General features: G+C 37.8%; 1 protein-coding gene across 9 annotated transcripts in view; it reads left to right on the top strand.

Annotated features, from left to right (window-relative positions):
• The window catches only part of ZNF438 (zinc finger protein 438), a 51,132-nt gene extending 34,638 nt beyond the window's left edge, over positions 1–16,494 (top strand). For 2 of the 9 annotated variants that reach the window (XM_027686885.1, XM_027686886.1), the window contains 4 exons: positions 623–780; positions 6,032–6,133; positions 10,363–12,211; positions 13,775–16,494. In XM_027686885.1, coding sequence (XP_027542686.1) covers positions 6,082–6,133; positions 10,363–12,211; positions 13,775–14,387 — 2,514 coding nt within the window. In that variant the 5' untranslated portion in view covers positions 623–780; positions 6,032–6,081 and the 3' untranslated portion in view covers positions 14,388–16,494. Of the gene's footprint in view, positions 1–622; positions 781–6,029; positions 6,134–7,099; positions 7,273–8,907; positions 9,092–10,362; positions 12,212–13,774 lie in introns of those variants that run through there. The other 7 variants (XM_027686883.1, XM_027686884.1, XM_027686887.1 and 4 more) reach the window with 5 other exon arrangements.
• The last annotated feature ends 2,418 nt before the right edge of the window (positions 16,495–18,912 follow it).

Genomic DNA, 18,912 nt, shown 5'->3' with positions numbered 1-18,912 from the left:
GGCGCCCAACTCCCCCTGCTGGACTCGGCACCGAGGGGCTCCTTTGTCTGCCAGCACCCGCCGGACACACGTGAATTTAATTAGAAATGGACTGATATTTCGGCACGGATCAAGCTAAGGATATAATCCTTGGCCTACATTCCTGTTGACTGCGTTCCTGTTTCCATTCCCTCGTGTGCTGCCACCTTTGCCAGTGTTTGCTGATACAATATCACCTCTCAGCAGTATATTCGGTAGTTCCTTTACAGCACATCTACTACTTTGTTTAGAGAACCAGTGCTACCTTTAAACAGCAAAGTGACTTGCAAGCTTAGCAATGCCAATAAGCATTGCAAATAATTGTAATTATGCACAGGGGGAGGAAAACCAGTCAGATACTGTAATTTAAATTGTTTTCTGCTACCTGCTACTGTCAGTAAGACCTAGCTATGTTTGGGTTCAGCAGCAAGTGATAATTCTATATGTTCTGAAAACTAATGTCTGCCTAGCCAGGAGATGTATTTGAGAAGATGTTTTAGTTTTCCTATGCTATACAGGACCATGTCTGTATTTGAAAAAGTATACATACCTATTTGAAGTACTGTAGAGATTCTCTAATCTTTATTTTTGTTTTAATCTTCAGTGAAATTAACTACAGGTGGCAATGTTTTGCATACCTCAGCCAGAGCTGGAGAGTCTTTTTCTGAAGACATCTGGGTCATGAAGAAAGAAAAGGGGGCACAGCTAGAGCAAACAGAAACCTTGGACAGAGATTCCCCATTCAAAACTTACACCACTTAGGTAATTTTCAAGAGAAATGAGCTATTTACAAGATCCCTCAGGAAATACCAACTATCCTTGAAGTTCAACAATTGTTCTGGCCCTTTCTTTGGGGAGTGATAAACTGTGTATAGTTCATAACAGAAGACTCAAAATAGGCCAAGCCAAGCCAGACAGTCTTCTGATCCTCTGCTCATCTTGAATGAGAGAGCACTTTCTGAGGTTTTTACTATGGGTTTTTAATGCCTCAGGTAAAATATATTTGCTCTATTGAGCCAAAGTGGCAAATCAATTGTTTTCTCTTGCATACAGTCTTACTTTAGAAAGAAGTGCTCTGATTTTCACCAAAAACCAAAAAGTAGTACTCTATGGAAGGAATTACACTTCTGCTCTTCTGTTGTGCTCTCTAATTGCACATCAGTGTTTGCAAAAAAATTAATTTGGGGAATAAGAAGCATAATTTCCTTACTGCAGTCAGACATATGTGTTTTCTGTCCTAAGGAGGGTAGAGATGTAGATAGGTTCTCTTCTTTGAAAGGAGAGCAAAAATCTAATCAGAAAATATTTTATGATTTATTCATAAAATGTTTCTACTTGACCTTTTTGTGCTGCATAGTTTCTGAAGAATTCTGCCGTCATTTTTTTAGCAGACTTGATCATTATTGTTTCCTGCACTTAAGAAAAAATAAGTCTATTAATTACCACTTACATTAGGCATATCGAGATGCTGTCCAGGTTGATTTGACCTTGATAGACCCTTTAGAAATGACTTTACACTGACATTGACTTCACAGTGGATGAATTACTGTTTAGGTCCATATCTTTCCTGAAGCTCACTAAAAGAAATTTCAACTGGCAACTCTCCCAGGAAATAATTTTTAAGAATCCAATTACAAGTGTTTATCCCCACCTTCTAAAGTACCTAATTTATATTTGCAACGCTATTGGAGGGTTACGAGTTTATGACCAGTGCTTCTATCACCTCCCTTCAGCTATTTTCTGAACAATTAGTTCCCCCAAGTGGCTGCATCACTGCAGCCTTGCTTTGCAAGTCTTAGGGGATGGTGTCCTCTATGGAACAGAATTACTGGACAAAACCAAAAAAGATAACCACCAGATTTGCATTCTTCTCCGTTGCATTCTCTCAGAGCAGCATGAATTCTAGATAATGCCCACTTGAAAGCTGACGTATTTGGTTGCTAAAACTAGCAGAGGCATATAGAAGCCTAAACACAGTCTTTGATGATGTGTCGAACAATGTCTCTTAGACAGAAGTTCCATGCTTAAATAGAAATTAAATTTAGTAGTGATTTGTGTGGTTGCAGAGGCCAGACACCATCTTGAGCCCATAGATTTATCTACATGAACCTCATTCCTAAGTTCTCTTAGTGCCATGGTGGGAAAAGTCTGTGTAGGATTTCAGCTGTAAAGGCGGAAAAAGTTATTAATAATTACAGATGCTTTATGTCTAACTCTCTTTATGTCAGTTTTCTTGATATGAAAATATTTTGATCTGCTTAAGACCTATTAATTTCATTGACCTTAATAAGAAATGAGTAGCTTATAACTTGAAAGACTGTGCCTTCAAAAAAAATGGAAAGCTTTTAAAGTTCACAAACACTGTATGAGAGGTGTTAAGAGAGCATGTAGATCTGCTAATAAATGTATTTTAAATCCATAGCACAAGTGTTTAAAAATCTCACGTATATATGTTCTGTCTCTTAGGAAGGACTTTTAAGACTTTCTTCCTTTATACAGTAGCACAAAAAAGGCTTTTTTAATAGGAGGTTACGTTAAGCCTTGCATTGCCCACATTTTATATAAGATGTTATTTTTGAATACTGATTTACCTGTGTGGCTAATACATCTGATGTTACAACTCAAAAAGGTTACCTCAAAGCTGTTGGCCACTTGTTAGTCCCTATGGAAATAGTATTTCATACATATTTTAAAAGTTACTTGCATCGGGACAGTGCAGAGATCTATGAAATCTAAATCTATGAGAAATCAAAAATTACCTCCTTGTGTATTATTGTTGCTAATGCTGATAATGTTGTGACTAAATGCATTGATATCTTGATGCGTTAACTTTCGTTTAACAAGTCTCCTTTTGTAGGAGTATTGTTTTATGTTACACTTTTCTCTGAGGGCAGAGATACTGAAACCAAGATGCTGGTGAGATTGATTGGCAGATCATAGTAAAAATTGCTTCCTTGTATCTGGTCTGAATCTGCCTTCTTTTAGTTTAAAACCACTGTGCTTTGTCCTGTTTCTACAGGCACTGTAAGAAAGTCTGTCACCGTCTTTGTCTTAAGCCCCCTTCAAGTACTCAAAAGCTGCAATAAGGTCTTCTTGGAGCTTCCTCCAGGCTAAACAACCCCATCTCTCTCAGCCTTTCCTCATAGAAGAGGTGTTCCATCCTTCTAATGATTTTTGTGACCCTCTTCTGAGCAGGTCCATGTGACCTCCAACAGGTCCATGTGTTTCCTGTGCCGAGGACCCCAAAGCAGGATACACGTGGAGTCTTACAAGAGGGGAGTAGAGGGGAAGAATCCCCCCTCGACCTCCTGCCCACGCTGCTTTTGATGTGGCCCAGGACACAATTGGCTTTCTGGACTGCGAGTGCTCATTGCCAGCTCATACTCAGTTTTTCATCCACAAGTACCCCCAAGTTCTCAGCAGAGCTGCTTTGAATCACTTTATCCCCCAGGCTGTATTGATACCAGGGATTGTCCTGATCATGTGCAGGAACTCATGAGATTCCCATGAGCCACCTTATTGATCTTGTTCGAGTCCCTCAGGCATCCCCTCCTTCAGGCGTGTCAACTGCACTGCTCAGCTTGGTTTTGCCTGCAAACTTGCTGAGGGTGCACTCGATCCAATCTCATTGTCTCTGTCATTGATGAAGATATTAAACAGTACTGGTCCCAGTACAGACCCCTGAGGGACACCACTTGTCACTGATCTCCATAGGGACATTGAGCTGTTCACCACTACCCTCTGGCTGTAACTGGCCAGCCCATTCCTTATCCATTCCATAGACCATCTATCAGATCTATACTTCTCCAAATCAGAGAACAGGATGTTGAGGAGGAACATATCAAAGGCCTCGCAGAAGTCTAGATAGATGACAGCACAATAATGAAGCAACTGCTATGTATACTTTCAAACAACAGAGGAAAGCAATTCTGGAAATTGATAAAGTGTTGTAATCTTTTTTTTCATAAGTTGTGTTAGATCTGTATAAACTTTGGCATATATCAGTATATGATCAATAGTGCATTAAGGGTGTTTCTAGCAAAACCAGAAGACTGAATTAGACAGGAAACTGAAGAACGTCCCTAAATGATCCTTGTGGGTCCCTTCCAACTTGGCATATTCTGTGATTCTGTGAAATATGAACTATATACCCATGGTCTTGGATTACTGTATGACTTATCTCTGCAAGGTGACAGTTTATTCCAAAAATAGTTTTAGCTTATTCCCACACTAAAAAATGTCACTAGAAATTTTAATATTGAACATCTGCTTCAATGGAGTCCAGTTAATGTAAAAAAAATTATTTTTATTGTGTACCTTTGTTATTGTAATGTGTTCTTCTGCTAAGAGGAGTCTTTTGGAGACCATTTAAGGAATCCAGGAAGCATCCCACTGCTCGCAGAGTTTCTTGAAATGCACTGTAATCCTAATCCCTTAAGATAATAAACTTGCACAGACTGTAAAATAGAGAAGACCTTTCTAAATTATAAAATGCTTAGTGCACAACTAGCAAATCACATTTATGCTCAAATCAGAATTAATTATCTATAGCTTCAAAGAGGTCTAATATTCCCGTCTAGAATTTTAACACTGATCTTGTTCCTCCTGTAGTTTACAAGAATAAATTTTCTAAGTGTATTTGCACATTCTGTATCTTACTGTTTGTGTGAATGATGTACTGTGATTTTCCAATCTCACATTAGAGTACTTTGTTATATTGTTTATTTTTCTAAACTAGTTTAAATTGCACAAAAGCGCTCTTATGTAAACATAATTATATTACTCTTTGAAAAATCAAGTACTAAAAAGGTAAGAAATGTGATTCTCCCTTTGGCTTGAATGCTTCTCCTTTCCAAATCACATGTAATAGTAATGTTGGTTACCTGTCTTAAGTCTGTGTGTAATTCCCATATCCCACCCTGACTCTTTGGCCTAGACACTTTTCAGGTCTCATTTCTAGTCCTCTTGTCCTTTTTCTGCTTGCCCTGTGTATATCCGCGTTTCTCTTCCACACTGTCAGTTCTGCAGTTCAGAGATAAGGAGAGGCCATTTCCTTGTTCCAGCTTGGGTGTTTGGACCTAAAGCTATATCTCAGGGAAAATCCAGCCCAGCCTGAAGCAGAGGCACATTCAATAGAATGTAATCATTGGAAAAATTAGCTGCTTAAAGTATCTATTGAACACATGCCCAGAGCTTACAACTTTGCCAAATGTTGGCAGCTTTTCACAGACCAAAGAGACATTGCTGTGTCACATGTCAAGGTCTTTACCTAATGCACAGATGTGTTACTAGATTCTTTTTTTTTAATTTATTTTTTTTAAATGCAGACATACCTGGGAATGGCTGGCATTTCCTGTTGAAATTAATTTTAGAAAATTATCTGATGCAAATACCCAGAACAGAGCATTCCACCCAAGTAGTTATTATTAGAAAAAGTAGAAAGAACTGCAAATTAATTGCTGTAATGTATGGAGTTGGACATGCATGGTTTATAGGCTTTATTACCAATCTTATTTTGTATAGGTGTGTGGCAGAACTAGTTTTGAACATAGAAGGCCAAATTCTGTTTTCCAGAATATCTGCAGTTCCATTGATTTATGTGAAATTATGGCAAGTGTAAATTAACATAGAATTTAACCCCTGTATTTAAAACCCTCACTAAAACTACTGAACCTTCACTTTTCTGAGCTTTTTAATTTGCTGCTGTTGACTGTCTGCCATGGTACTGAAACTAAACCATCCCATCTGTTTGCCACGTTAACCAGCTTTACTCAATTATTAAGCTATCACCTTGTATTTGGCATGTAATATATTGGATTTTAGAACATATTTTGAGGAGAGAAAAATGGCAAAGAGCAAGAAGCAGTAGCTTTTCTAATGCATTAACTGGAAGTTAATGTTTTATATCATGATTTTATATTGTCTTTTTCTGTGGTTTGTTGGTTTTGGGGGTTGTTTGGTTCTTTTTTTTTGTCCTGGAATCTATTTATAACTGACTGAAGCACTTTTGCAGGTGGTGGTTTTTTGCATGCTAATCCTGCAGAGAAACGTGTCCAACAAAGTATGCTGGGTCAGCAAAAGCAAGAAACTTGTGCTGGAAAGACAGTATCCACAGGTATTTAGTGTGTATGGAGATTTGGCAAAATGAATGATTAACTGTCATTGGCAGAAAAAGATCTAGCGTTGTCTGTTAGAAAGTTGTGAATTTTTTTCTTTCCCATAGAACAGATTCTTCCTTTAAAAGTCAGCAGAAGACTGAGCAATATACATGTTTATTTAATAGAATATTTCATTAATCTTCTTTATCTATATTCTGTCTTTTCCTTTAAAACAAGGTGATTTTTTTTGTGTTATTTGCCTCTCATTTGTACATTCATACAAAAATTAAATGCATACCTGCACAACTGAGGTGGACCTACAAGAATTATTAAAAAAATTAACACTATTACCCAGTGGTTTGTGGCATTTTGGTGGTTATGTCTAAAATAGACCAGATAGTGGTGAAGATTAAATTTCTTCTGATGCTTTCTAGAGTGTCTGAGTTCAGCAATGTTACGTGCTTTACACAGAAAACAAACTGAAGGAAGGACAGAAGTAAGGCAGATCAGACTGGAGTTGACTAGACCTGGATTACTTAGGAAGGAAGGGGAACCGTGGAGGAAGAGCAGCCCCATGGAAGACTCCCTTTCCTCTGGCAGACTCTTCCCAGCATGGCTATATCAGAGAATTTGATGCCTCATTGATTTTTCTATTGTTGTGTCACTGTCCACTCCTATACAATTTTAAGGTTATTTAGAAGGGATGAAAGCTTATGACATGCTGCAAGTCTCTGAGTGATTTGATACTTGCAGGTCCTATCATAGTAACCATTAATCTTTTAACAGAGACTTTTAAAGTAAATGGGTTGAATTGCATTTGATTTAGCCTTGTGCTTAATTATTTAAAAGTGTGTACCTGTTGCCCCAAATCCACACCCATCTGAAACACTGAGGACACAGCAGTTAAAAATAAGCTTCATGTCCTTAAGATATTAACTCTAACCTTTTCATTTTAGAAAAGTATAAAAATCATTGCCTTTCAGTGAAGGACCTGTAGACTGACTTGAAGAAAGAATATTGTCCAAAACCAAAGGCCATCTTCACAAATGCCATTGCAGAGCCTCCCTTAACTGAAACTTCCCCTTCTTAGGTGCAAGACTTCATGGGATTGCATAGGCACAAAGGCCTTTCCTCAGGTCACAGCTGTCAAGTCAAAGTGAGTCCTTTGAATCAGAGACAGAAAAACTTTGGGAGAAGTGGAATGTCCCTGAAAAATGCATATGAAGTTTCCAAGCAGCCTTTCCACTAGCCAGACAGCCAGAGCATATCCAAGTCCTCCAGTGTGGTGAAGACATGAATTACTGTAGGGCTGTCTTTGTGCAAAGGAAATTGTTGAAACTTTTCACCAGCTATAAATGGCAAACATAATTTTGGTCACTGATGATACTTGCACGTTCTGGGTGGGGTCAGTAGAACCTCTAGTCTGTGAATTAACTGGCTGCTTTTTCATGATCTAAGATGTTAAATAGTCTTCCACCAATTCTTCCAATTAGCTTTCCCAGTCTGCTAGCAAAATCTTAAACAAGTCTGAAGGATATCCTACAGCTAGTCTGCATTTAGCCCTTCCCTATATTTAGGCACTGACTAAGCAGCTTAACTACAGTAGCTGTGTTGGATGAGAGGGAAATGAACTCAAAGAGTTGAGTATCCTTTGCTTACTGGAAGCACTGTGATGAATATTCTGCACTAAACTGTCCAATGTAAACTTGGGGGGGAAAAAAATTTATATTGAAGGCAGATACCAAACAGCTTGCCTGGAAGATGTCTTTGTGATAAAATTACACCAGTTGGAAAAAAGGTGGATAAAAACCCCTTCTCAAACAGTTACATCAATGCTTAGTGTTGTGTTAGCTGCATAAGAAGGATATTGATCTAAACAGACCTTGTTTCAAAGAGCATTTTGTGGTTGATATTCATGAAGGCCTTGGCTTCTAGAGCATTAGTTTCTTGTGGAATACTGGGAAAATATGTGGAGATACTCTCTTTATAGAGAAGTGATTCTACTGATTAATTTTGCAGTAGGCAAGTCAATGCGTTTGGGAAACGTGGTTCTTTTTAAAGCTAGTGCTATGCATTATTTCTGTGAATATTTCCTCCTAACCTCAAATTAACCTTTATTTTGTGGTGCTTTGACTGCCTTTGGGCACCTTTGTAGAAGTGGCATGTCCACAGCAAAACATCTGTGTTTTCCTGTTACCATTGGCTGGGGAGCAGATGCCCTGTAACTTCGAGTAGCACAGGTGTGCTGGCTTCCCTAAAAATTTTATGTAAATCAATGAATGAAATTTTGAAATACAAAGGGAGAGGAACAAGCCAAAGGGGAGAGAGAATGGAAACAGCTTCATGTTGAATATAGTGGCAAGCTGAATAGCTGCTGGTCTGGAGAAAGTCTTTATTATCAGTGTATGGCAAGTGTAATCTGGAAAAATAAGAGCTGACTCTGTCCCTAAAAGGAAAGGACATTTTTTCTGTCATCTGCTGTATTTAAGCTATACTATTTGACCTGTAACTAGCATTGAAGTTCAGGGCTAGTTTGGTTAGTGATTGCAATACTTTACATCATTTTATTGTTCTTCTCAGAGGTTCTTAAAAGTGTTTACTCAAAAGCAGCAACAAGAAGATACCCTGCAGGAATTAAATAATCATCTGAATAGTAATAGCAGTCTTAGCAGCTGAAGATGTAAAGGTTTCTGTATACTTAGTGACTGTAGGTTGTAAAAAAAAAAAATTTGAGAATATAAAGAGCTGTGGGGAAACAATTTTAACTGTGCCATGTTTCATTTTTTTCCAGGTTTCACAAACTCTGTAGACCTGGACTTATCCCTGTACAGGGATCTCTGTATTTGTGTAGGATTTCCATAGGTACAGTAACCCAGTCTGCACAGAATGTCTAGAAATATAGAATATCTCTACAGACATTGAGCAGAAAGTTTTGGTGGTACCCAGTAGTTTCACTTAATTGGAGGATAAAAAAGGTACTTAATGGACTTGGGATTTGATACTGTAGATGGCAATAAAAGGATCAAAGGCTTATGCCCTGCGTAGTTATTCTCTATGAATCTGCTGTGGATCAAAGAGTTTTGATAAGCATCAGACCTACTGTGTATGAACTATACAGTTTATACTTGATTGTTCAGTGAATCCTGTGTGTCCTGAAGGCAGTGGATTTATTGCACATGTGCATACCATGAGAATGCATGTATATCTGTCCAGGAGTTCTGGTCAAGAAACAGGATAGGTCTGTAACTTCCAGTGCATGTTGCAAAGTGTGTGACGTCTGAAAAGAGCATCCAGGATTAAGATGATGAACTTTCTGGAGTTTCCAGTGTTTTTTAGTAATTCACAGCTACCTTTTTAAGTCCAGAACCATATATAAATGCATTTGTAATACAAGTCTTTAAAATGGCAAGGAATAGAAATTTTCCTATGGAATTACATTACTGCAATATTACAAGGTTCTAGCATTTACTTTTATGTATTCTATTCTAATGTGATTCCTCCCTCAAAGTGATTTTTGCCTCCCCAAGGTACCTTACTGCTTGGGATCTTTGTAGCTGAATTTTCAACGGTCAAGATTGTTGGGATTTTTCAAGAAAATGTTTGAATAACTTATTACAGTAGTTCTATTAAACATTAATGGCACATAAGCAATATTTGTGATTGAGTATTTAACAATAGTACATCTTCTTTCAAGTCTTCTTTGATTTTATTATATATTATTTATGTGGTTTATAGCAGTTATTTTTTAAGACTTCATCAGGCAAACTTTGGTCTTTATCTCATAAAACCCACAAAATCTAAATGTTACAGAAATTTTGAAAGATAGCATGATTCTGTTTGAGAGATATGATCAGAGCAGGTGCTCAGAAAAGTTGTGTGTCCTGTCCCTATTCTTCCAACTGAATATTGCCAGCATGCTAGTCCAGCTTTTCCAGGGCTGAAGAGGCTTATGGGTGTATTTGTTCTGAAATGCCATGTAGTTTCTAACCTAGAATGAAACATCCATTTAAGAGGTGGGGTTTTTTTGCATATCTGTGTTCAAGCACATTGCTTCAGGCAATGCTTTTGTTTTGTCCATGACTTTTTCAATTATAAATTTAATGTGGTGGTCATTTAAATGCCAAAATATTTTTAATAAGTTTGTGTGGAATAGTATCCTTTGTAAGCAGTTTTAGTTTTGAGACAGTAATTTTTAAAAAAGAAATACTATATTTCATATTACAGCTTTGTTGTGTTGTTCTTACAGATAAACACAAACCCCCTTCGGATATAATACAAAGTTTTCAGAAGAAAAGTCAGTTTAGGACGATTGCTCCAAAAATGGTACCAAAAGTTTTAACATCTGGAGTTGTTTCTTGTTTTCAGTCTTCTTTGCCTGAGCCAAACACACCAATTTCAGCTGAAGGTTCTAAACCACTGGTGGTACCAGCTCAGAACTACACTGTCATGCAGGTGGCTGGTCAGAAGGGGACATTTTCCCTGCTGGCTGTGCCATATGTTGCTCCTGCCTTAACACAGCAAACCCAGCAGTCAAATGTGGCTCCCTCTGAAAACCTAAAGCTGCCTATCCCTAGGTACCAGTCTGTAAGGAATAAACTGCTGGGTGACAAAAAAATGTCGAAAATCTCTGGTTTGGGTGCACATAAGAAGATTCCTACGAAAGCATTGGTCTCATCACAGACTTCCCCCGTGACTTATGTAACAGAAGACTGTCCTGAAACTCATTCTAGTTCAGATTCAACTGAGCAAGCAACGCTAACAGACTGTGACTCATCTGAAATTGCAGTTGCCACAGTAGTAAATAAAAGCAACTGTGTGGAATCTGGACCTCCTTTAATGAACAAAACTGAAATTGCTAACAGTAAGATTTCTGTACCGTCTGTAGTTAAAGACTCTTTATCCAAGCCAGCAAGTACAATTAATCCCCCGAAACTAAGTCTGCACTCTGTGAAGACAGCATCGGAAACCACAAGAAAGTCAGTCATGACATGTGAGAAACGAAAGGCAAAACCCACAAATTCTGCAAATCCTGTTGCTGTCTTGTCACCAGCAGTTCTTGGCAGTACAATACAGATAAATCCATCAGCACCAAAAGGAAAACTTCCTATTTTGCCTTACTCAAGGATGAAAAATTCACTGTTTTGTAAATCTAAGCAGAATATTAATGTTATGGATGTATCTGGTCCTTCACCAAGATCTGAATGTGAAAAGACACCAGCTTTGACAAAAACCAAAGCATTTGATAAGCAATTAGCTGTATCATCTACACAAGTCCCCAAACAAACTGTTCGAGAAAACACCTTCTCTCCATCCAGTGAAGTGGATGTCGACAGTCTTAAAAAATTGAACAGTACAGCCTCTAAAAAAAGAGCCAGGAAAAGAAGAGCCTCAGATGATTTATTGGCTTTTCAGACCAAGCGAAGGAAATGCATCATTAATAAGTTTAGAGAAGGAAGAGAGAGGGCGAAGGTTGATATTCAGACACCTGAAGACAAAAAAGCAGAAGCAGTGAAAAAATACCGTAGTATTAGACCAAAGCCCGTGGTAGTTGTGCAGGCCTTCACACCACTGACTTCTGCAGCAACAGTAGAGACACCACCTTGTGTCCATTCAGAGCAAGCTGGTCCTTTAAATGATTCACTCGCCAGTAAATATTTGAGTTACAAGCAAAGTGATGCTGCATCAGCTAAATCAAGTGATTCAAGTAGAAATGCATGTTCAACCACACCTAAGCCACTGCACAGATGTCCTGTTTGTAACCATACCTTCCAGTTCAAACACCGTCTCCAGGACCATATGAACTCACACATGAAGAAACGGCCCTACAGCTGTCGGATTTGCCGGAAAGCGTATATCCATTCTGGGAGGCTCAGCACGCATATGAAGCTTCATCACAATGAAAGCAAACCCAAAAAGCTGGTGTGCTGTGAATTCTGTGCTAAAGTTTTTGGCCATGCAAAAGTGTATTTTGGCCACCTCAGAGAAGTCCACAGGCTTGTTATCAGCACTGAGCCCTCTCCTAGCGAGCAACAGATGCAAGATGCTTTAAAGAAGAGAGACACGAATATAAAAGAGACAGAAGAAGCTACAGAGAGGTGAGCATTTTCCCTAATGAAATGCTAGTGGAAACAGGATTTCAGGTTGTCAGTGGAAATTCATAAACATCACCATTAGGAAAATTGTTGCTTCCCCTCCTGCCAAGTGAGATTCCTAATGGTTTAAATATTGTCCTTGAATCTAGTCAATCCATTAGACCATCCAGTATATTTTAGCTGATTTATTGACTATAAATCATTACTGACACTTGAGTATCCAAAGTAATTTTGCATATATTCTAGTAATATTGCCATTGGAGCTGTTTGGATCAGTTGGTTAATACTCTGTTAATCTGCACTGTCTTCTGTCCTACCTGTTTTGGGGGTTTCCCTAAAAGACAAGTGAACCAACTGCAGTAAGCAAGAAGTAATTCATATTTGGTATTTCATTCGTTTGTTTTCCCTGTTAAATATCATTATCCCATTTCCTTCTATGGAGTGTTGAGAGCTAATCCATCTTGTGTGTTGATTACTGCTGCTTTTGCAATCACTCAGCCAAGTAGAAAAGTTAATATTTACCGTATTAGGATGGGTAGAACCTTCTTTTACCACTGCATTGTGATTTTGGGGTGAAATTTCTTGACACAGTATAAATGTTGGCTTTTTTGTTTGTTCCACTGTGCATTTACTTTAACTGAAGAACATTCAGGCCTTTAATGTGACTCCTCACTGCAACACTACATTTTCATTTTACTCGGTTTACTTTGCGTAGCTTCACTCTCTGGGGCATCAGTTAGAAATTTTTAATATCTTGAGCCTAAGAAACACCAGCACTTTTCTGTCAGTCTTACTAGTCATCACAAAGTGAATCATTCAGTTTATCTGTTTTGCTGGGTAATCTCTCTAATGTGTATAAATACAGTATTATCATTTTCCTAGATGTTCGGAGAAGAATTCTGAGATCTTGTTTTGATTGGCCTAGGTTACCAGGGACTGTGTATCCTTTATACTGCAGAGCTGTCCTAAGTCAGGGAGAGGGGCTATCTAATTGTGTATTAGGTATTCAGACTTCTTTAAACCATGTTACAGACTTTTAGGAAAAAAAAAAGCAAGAAACTTTGAAGTTCCATTGTTTCCATCTTGGAAAGAGAGGTGGGACATGTGGTTTTGCCTTAAATTGACCTCAGATCACTCACTGTAAACAAAGAAGTTTTTCTAAGTAGTACACTACAGGTAATAGTCATTTTCACTTTTCCAGCACAGCACTAGAAGTATTTGGATTGATCTCACTGAATCAGGAACTTGAAAAAAAGTTATCAACCTTTTATTAAAAGACTAATGTTGTTAAAAGGTTATTTCTACCAAGGCCAATTTTGGAGGCAATTCTGAAAATCAGAAGTGTCAAGTAACATTTGGTGTCAGTTGCTTCCTAAACAACCTCACTATTATTTTCTTTCTTTTTCCCCCACCCCCCCTTCCAAATGAATAAGATACTGTAAAGGCAATGTTTATTTTTAATTAAAAGTGTTTTATGACTGCCATCTCTTCTTGGAACTTATGACAGAAATTACCATCCCTCTTCTGTGCCTGGCTAATACTAAAATATTCCTTTCTTTTTAACAGGGGAAATAAGTGCAATCTTGAGGACCTATTTCATAACCCGGGAGGAGTGAAAATACAGGTCAAATGTGACCGATGCCAGTTTATTGCACAGTCTTTTGGTGAAATGAAGTTCCACTTACTGTGCTGTCATGGAGAAGAGATTCAGGGAAGAGTAAAGGAAGGGGGTTTGCAAGGAAATAGAGGAGCAAAAGGGGAACTGATCAAACATACAACCCACTTGTGGAAACAGCACAATGAGAGAAGACATTTAGCAAAATGCAGTGCCCGTGAGGAGGAGCTTTATACTTTTCCAAAACTGAAAAGACAGATATACTTTCAACATCAAAATAATGTCAATATTTTACCAAAAGGCAAAGTGACTCAGGCAAGAAGTGGTGAAACCACCAAGGAGATGCAAAATATGGGGTTTGGTACAGCAAGCAAAAAAATGGAATTTTGGTCTAAAGCAGGCTATAACTGCATTTTATGCAAACAGTTATTTGGAAAAAAAGAGGATCTTTTTAGTCATTGGCAGAGTCATCATAATTGTGAAGACCCTTCCACTTTATGGACAATTTTTAGTTTAGAATCAAAACAAGGGATTATTGAATTTTCTAATAATGGTGAATATTGAAGCTCAATTCTGCAATGCTATGAACAACGTTAACTACCTTAACAAATTTTTTAGGTTTTTTCACTATCTTGCTAAACTAACTCAACAGAAGTATCACTTCAAAGTTTTGTTGGGTGGGTTTGTTGTTTTTTTTGAAGTTATGCTAATCTTTATTTTGGTGAATAGAAAATATATTTATTCAGTGTCATTCCAGATGGGTACTTGGAAGGTGATTGTGAAACACTGTACTTAATATTTTTGTTTAAGGAACTTCATAGCAGCAAATACCCAATACTAATGGTTAACATCAAAGAAAAAAATTTTTGAGTTAAATTATACTGTACACACAGAAATAAATTGATTTATATGAAGCAATCTCAATCTTGAATGAAATTACAAAACCCACTGTAAGTGTAATTTCAGTCCCAATCGTGCTTCCAAATTTTGTGGTAAATACATGTTTCCATGCGGTTCTGTTGGTCACTTGTGCATAAATGCAGCTGGCATTCAAGAGTTTTATATCTGTAATTTCAGAACTTTTCATTCTGGTTTCCTTGATTTCAGTGTCTTCAGCCATGTTTATTGCTTGCAGGCCTTTTTGTTGTTAAATTCTGTCCTGGAAATAGCAAAGATTTTGTATTTTATAAATAAAAACTCTACATATATTTATTTGCCCGTAGCTTTTTGGGTTGAAGATGAATTATTTGCTGGCCATGAAGTTGAAGCCCTCCAGGCTGGACTGCTTTATGAAAAAGAACAAGTTTGTTTTAAAAATAGTGATCTGAGTTGGTTACTTGTGGGAAGTCTGACATTCTGCAATAAACTGCACGTCTCACAGTGCACTTTTAGTGTATTCCTTGCACCTCCAGTCACAGCAGCACCACTGCCAACACTGTTAGCACTCTGCCTTTAACACTCTCAGTGTATCACTTCTGTACCTCTATGGCTGACCCAGTCTCTGGCTCTAAAGGGAAATTGTTCCTTCACTTGTAAATCTGTGGCAACTTGTGTTGCCAGATTTGCTGTACTAGAGGAACTGTGTGCAACACCTTAACATTCCAGTATCAGGAGCTGGTAACCATTCCCTTACCAGGGAGCAAAGCTGTAGCAGCCTGTGGTGCAGGAGCAGTGCATCCTGTGATCCCTGGCAGCAGGGCAGGCAAGGGTAGGGACCATTGCAGCACATCTCCAAGGGGGCAAGTCTGGTCAGGCTGTAAGGGATGGAGTTCTGGAGCTCAGTTTTGACAAAAAGGTCATTGAAACCATTGAATCTAGTTTGAAATTGGTGTTTGAACTGCTGTTACTCAAAGCCTCATGTACCACTGAATTATTTTGGGAGTAATAAAGGAGGCAGTTTAAGAAATCACTACATCACTGTTCAGCGGAAGTCAGAGCACATGAGAGGGCAAGCTGAAAAATACACCAGTACTGTCCCTACAGTACTACTCTGTTCATCTCTGTGGTCAACCATAATTGAGGGTTTGCAACGATGAAAGAGTCATTCTTAAAATGTCCTGGGTCGCCTCTCACTGTTTTGCAAAAATTATGGTGATGAGAACATGAAAAGAGATCTAAAAATGTTGGACTTTCTGAATAGGATTCCAGAAGCTGTTGCAATACTTTGTGTATGTGTTTTGTTTTTAAACAAGAAAGGCAATTTTGATGAGCTAGTAGTTTTGAATGCAATTTCTTGTTTCATGGTGCTTTGCCCTGGAGATGAACTATAGGGCAGGAGCCAAGTACAATAAAAGAAAAAAAGAAAATGCTCATAGAACTATACAGGTGCTTGGTAAGGTGGAAGAATCCCTGTGGATTCTCAAAACTTCCTTCCTACTGTCTGTTGTTTTAATACATATTTGTGCTGTTTCTTTGCTTTTGTATATTTGTTTTTTGTGCTGAATTACTGTAAAATACTACTTGTTCTTATTCTTGACACACCCATTTTCAATGCCTACAATATATTCATATTTATATTCATGGGCACATTTGGAAAGGAATAGTTAATTTTAAAGTTAGTGTTTGATATCAAATTGAAGCCATATTTAACTTAGTAGACTGTGTTGCATTTAGAAGCATTTTTACCCCCCCAACTTTAAAATCAAATTGAAGTTAAATCCTTCAACCTTAAGTATCAAATAGCATAGTGTTTTCCCTAAAACAGAAATGTGAGAACAATGCCTCCTTCCCATATTTATACTATATCAAAGGGAAGTTCATTCCCTCAACATGCATTTTAAGAGTTGGGGAAAAAAAACCCATTTAAAAGATTTGATCATGTTCTTTATTTAGAATTAACATCAAATCACCTTTCTTGCATAATCACACATCCCGTGGTATAGTTTAAAATGAGCTGACATGAATGCAGCGCTGAGACAGAGTCCCTCCTGTTCAGGAACAGCACCAGTGATAGCAGAGTTGTCCTTTGAAAATATTTTCAAAAAGTATTTATTAAAAGCAGTGGTGCATCAGAGCCAGTGATGTAGATGAGTTGTTTGGTAGTGGTCATCAGGCAAGAGGAGTCAGTGCCTTTCAGTGAGAAGGAGGTGCAGTGGGGAGGGGAGGAAGGGCTTTGGGGTGAGGGAGTCAGTTGCGTTTTTTTTAATAGAAATTTTCATGTACAGTTCTTTTCATCATGTTTTTGTGCTTCTTTCCCTTTCTGTAGTCCAGGCAAAATGGTAAAGGTCTCAGCTTTCAGCAGTTTAAAGCCTGAAAACATGTTTTAAAGCATAGTTCTAAGCCGCTTCTCAGTGTCCTCATAAATGTTTAAAATTAGAAGCCTTTTTCTGAGCCTGAGAGCATTCTTATGTTTCAGGCTATTACGATTATAGTAGATTATGAAAGGTTGGGATTTTTGAAAATAACTTTGCATTAAATACAGATGTGTCCTTTGTTTAAGATGTGTTTGGTTTGCATTTTTGTTCATTTTGATAACATTTGGAGGTAGGAAGTGAGCCTTTATAGACAACAACATCAAGTAGTGCATGTTTGCTGTTCAGCAGAAGGGTTATTATGAATACAGTTTGCTGTTTACCTTGAAGCTGGGCAAGTTAACATCTGGTTTTGCACATATAAATTATGTTTTTAAATTGTTAAACCGAATGTTATTGTTTTTGTAGCTGTAGTTTTGTTCCCCTCTGATTTTTCATTAAATCTCTGTTTCAGCTTCACTGTTCAACTTTAAAGCTGTTCCTCACATGGAAAGTTGTTCCTTCATCATCACACCATAAATAATCAAAGCTGGAGGAGTTCCATTGCTTTTCTGGCTTGCAGAGTATTGCCCTTCTCCAGCTGCAGAGCTACAGTTTCCTATGGCTAACTTGACATAGTTGCTGGCAGTAAATGTTTTACTTCATTTATTTATTTATTAGAAATCAAATCTCTGCTGTTTAGCTCAATCAGAGTTTCTGTCATACCTCATTAGATACTTATTTTATCTGCTATTCATGGAACCCTTTAAAGAAAGTGTCGTAAGAAGGATGAACAAGTATTTAAGGGAGCAGATTTCTACCCTAACTTTGTGCAGAGGATACTGATGTTTGAGAATCACCAGCTTATCTGGGCTCAGCCGCGTGGTATATTATATTTCTACAACACATCCACCTACACGCGCATCTATTTTGGAACGAAATGTATACTTCAAATTCAGCTGTCAGTTATTATTACCAAACCTATACAATGTAGGTTATTATGCATAAAGATTAAAATGCTATTAGCTGTAGTAGGTTTGCTTGTCAAATTCCTTATAGCTCTGAAAAATGAAAATCTCTGTGTGACACAGAAAAAATCTGGTTTTGTGAAGAAAATTCGAATGGCTTAAAGGTTGTCCTCATTTCAGTGTGTGCTTTTACTGCTGATCTGTCACATTGCAGGATTTTCTCCACATTTATTAAATTGCCATAATTTTCCTTGGTTAGGAATACGGAAGAAGACCTGAGTCTGCAAGCAGGTTTCCAAAAAAAATGTGTTTACTTCTTTTTTCTGTACAAGCAGACATGTCCATGAACTCAAAATAGTCTTGGTAGCCTTGGATGTATATGCACAACGTAGGGAAACAAGCTTTGGAGTGTGACTTCATGAGGCTGACCATTCTGCAGTTCCAAAGTAGAAACTAGAAACTTGAGTGTAAAAATAACTTGGTTTTCAGAGCTGAGTGAATTCCTAATACCTTATTGACAAACTTTCAAGAAATCCTGAAAAATTAGAAGAGCATACTTCTCTACTTGTGCTGTGTTTGGCAATTTTTTGACGTAGTAGTACCAGAGGTGTTCTAAAATATGATATGGCTGGTGCTGTGGAGTACAAAGAAAGAGCTTTCTCTTTTTTCTTTTCTTCATTTTATTGGCTTTGCTATGTAAGCATTAGAAATTATGGGATGAGTTATGATGAATTATGATTTCTGCTGCTGACAAATCCAGAAACATTATTCTGAATTTACTTTGCAGAAACTTCACATTTTAGTCTAGAATAACAGGTGAAATCAGCGAGAAGCAAATTCTATTGGAAAGAGATATGTGAGCAAACTATTCCATATCTGGATTTCTCTGCA

Source organism: Neopelma chrysocephalum, unplaced genomic scaffold, assembly GCF_003984885.1.
Source record: "Neopelma chrysocephalum unplaced genomic scaffold, ASM398488v2 Primary Assembly neopelma1_72, whole genome shotgun sequence".
NCBI classification, from domain to species: domain Eukaryota; kingdom Metazoa; phylum Chordata; class Aves; order Passeriformes; family Pipridae; genus Neopelma; species Neopelma chrysocephalum.
The sequence above is the reverse complement of the archived record's forward strand: the minus strand, read 5'-3'. Positions and strand labels throughout refer to the sequence as shown.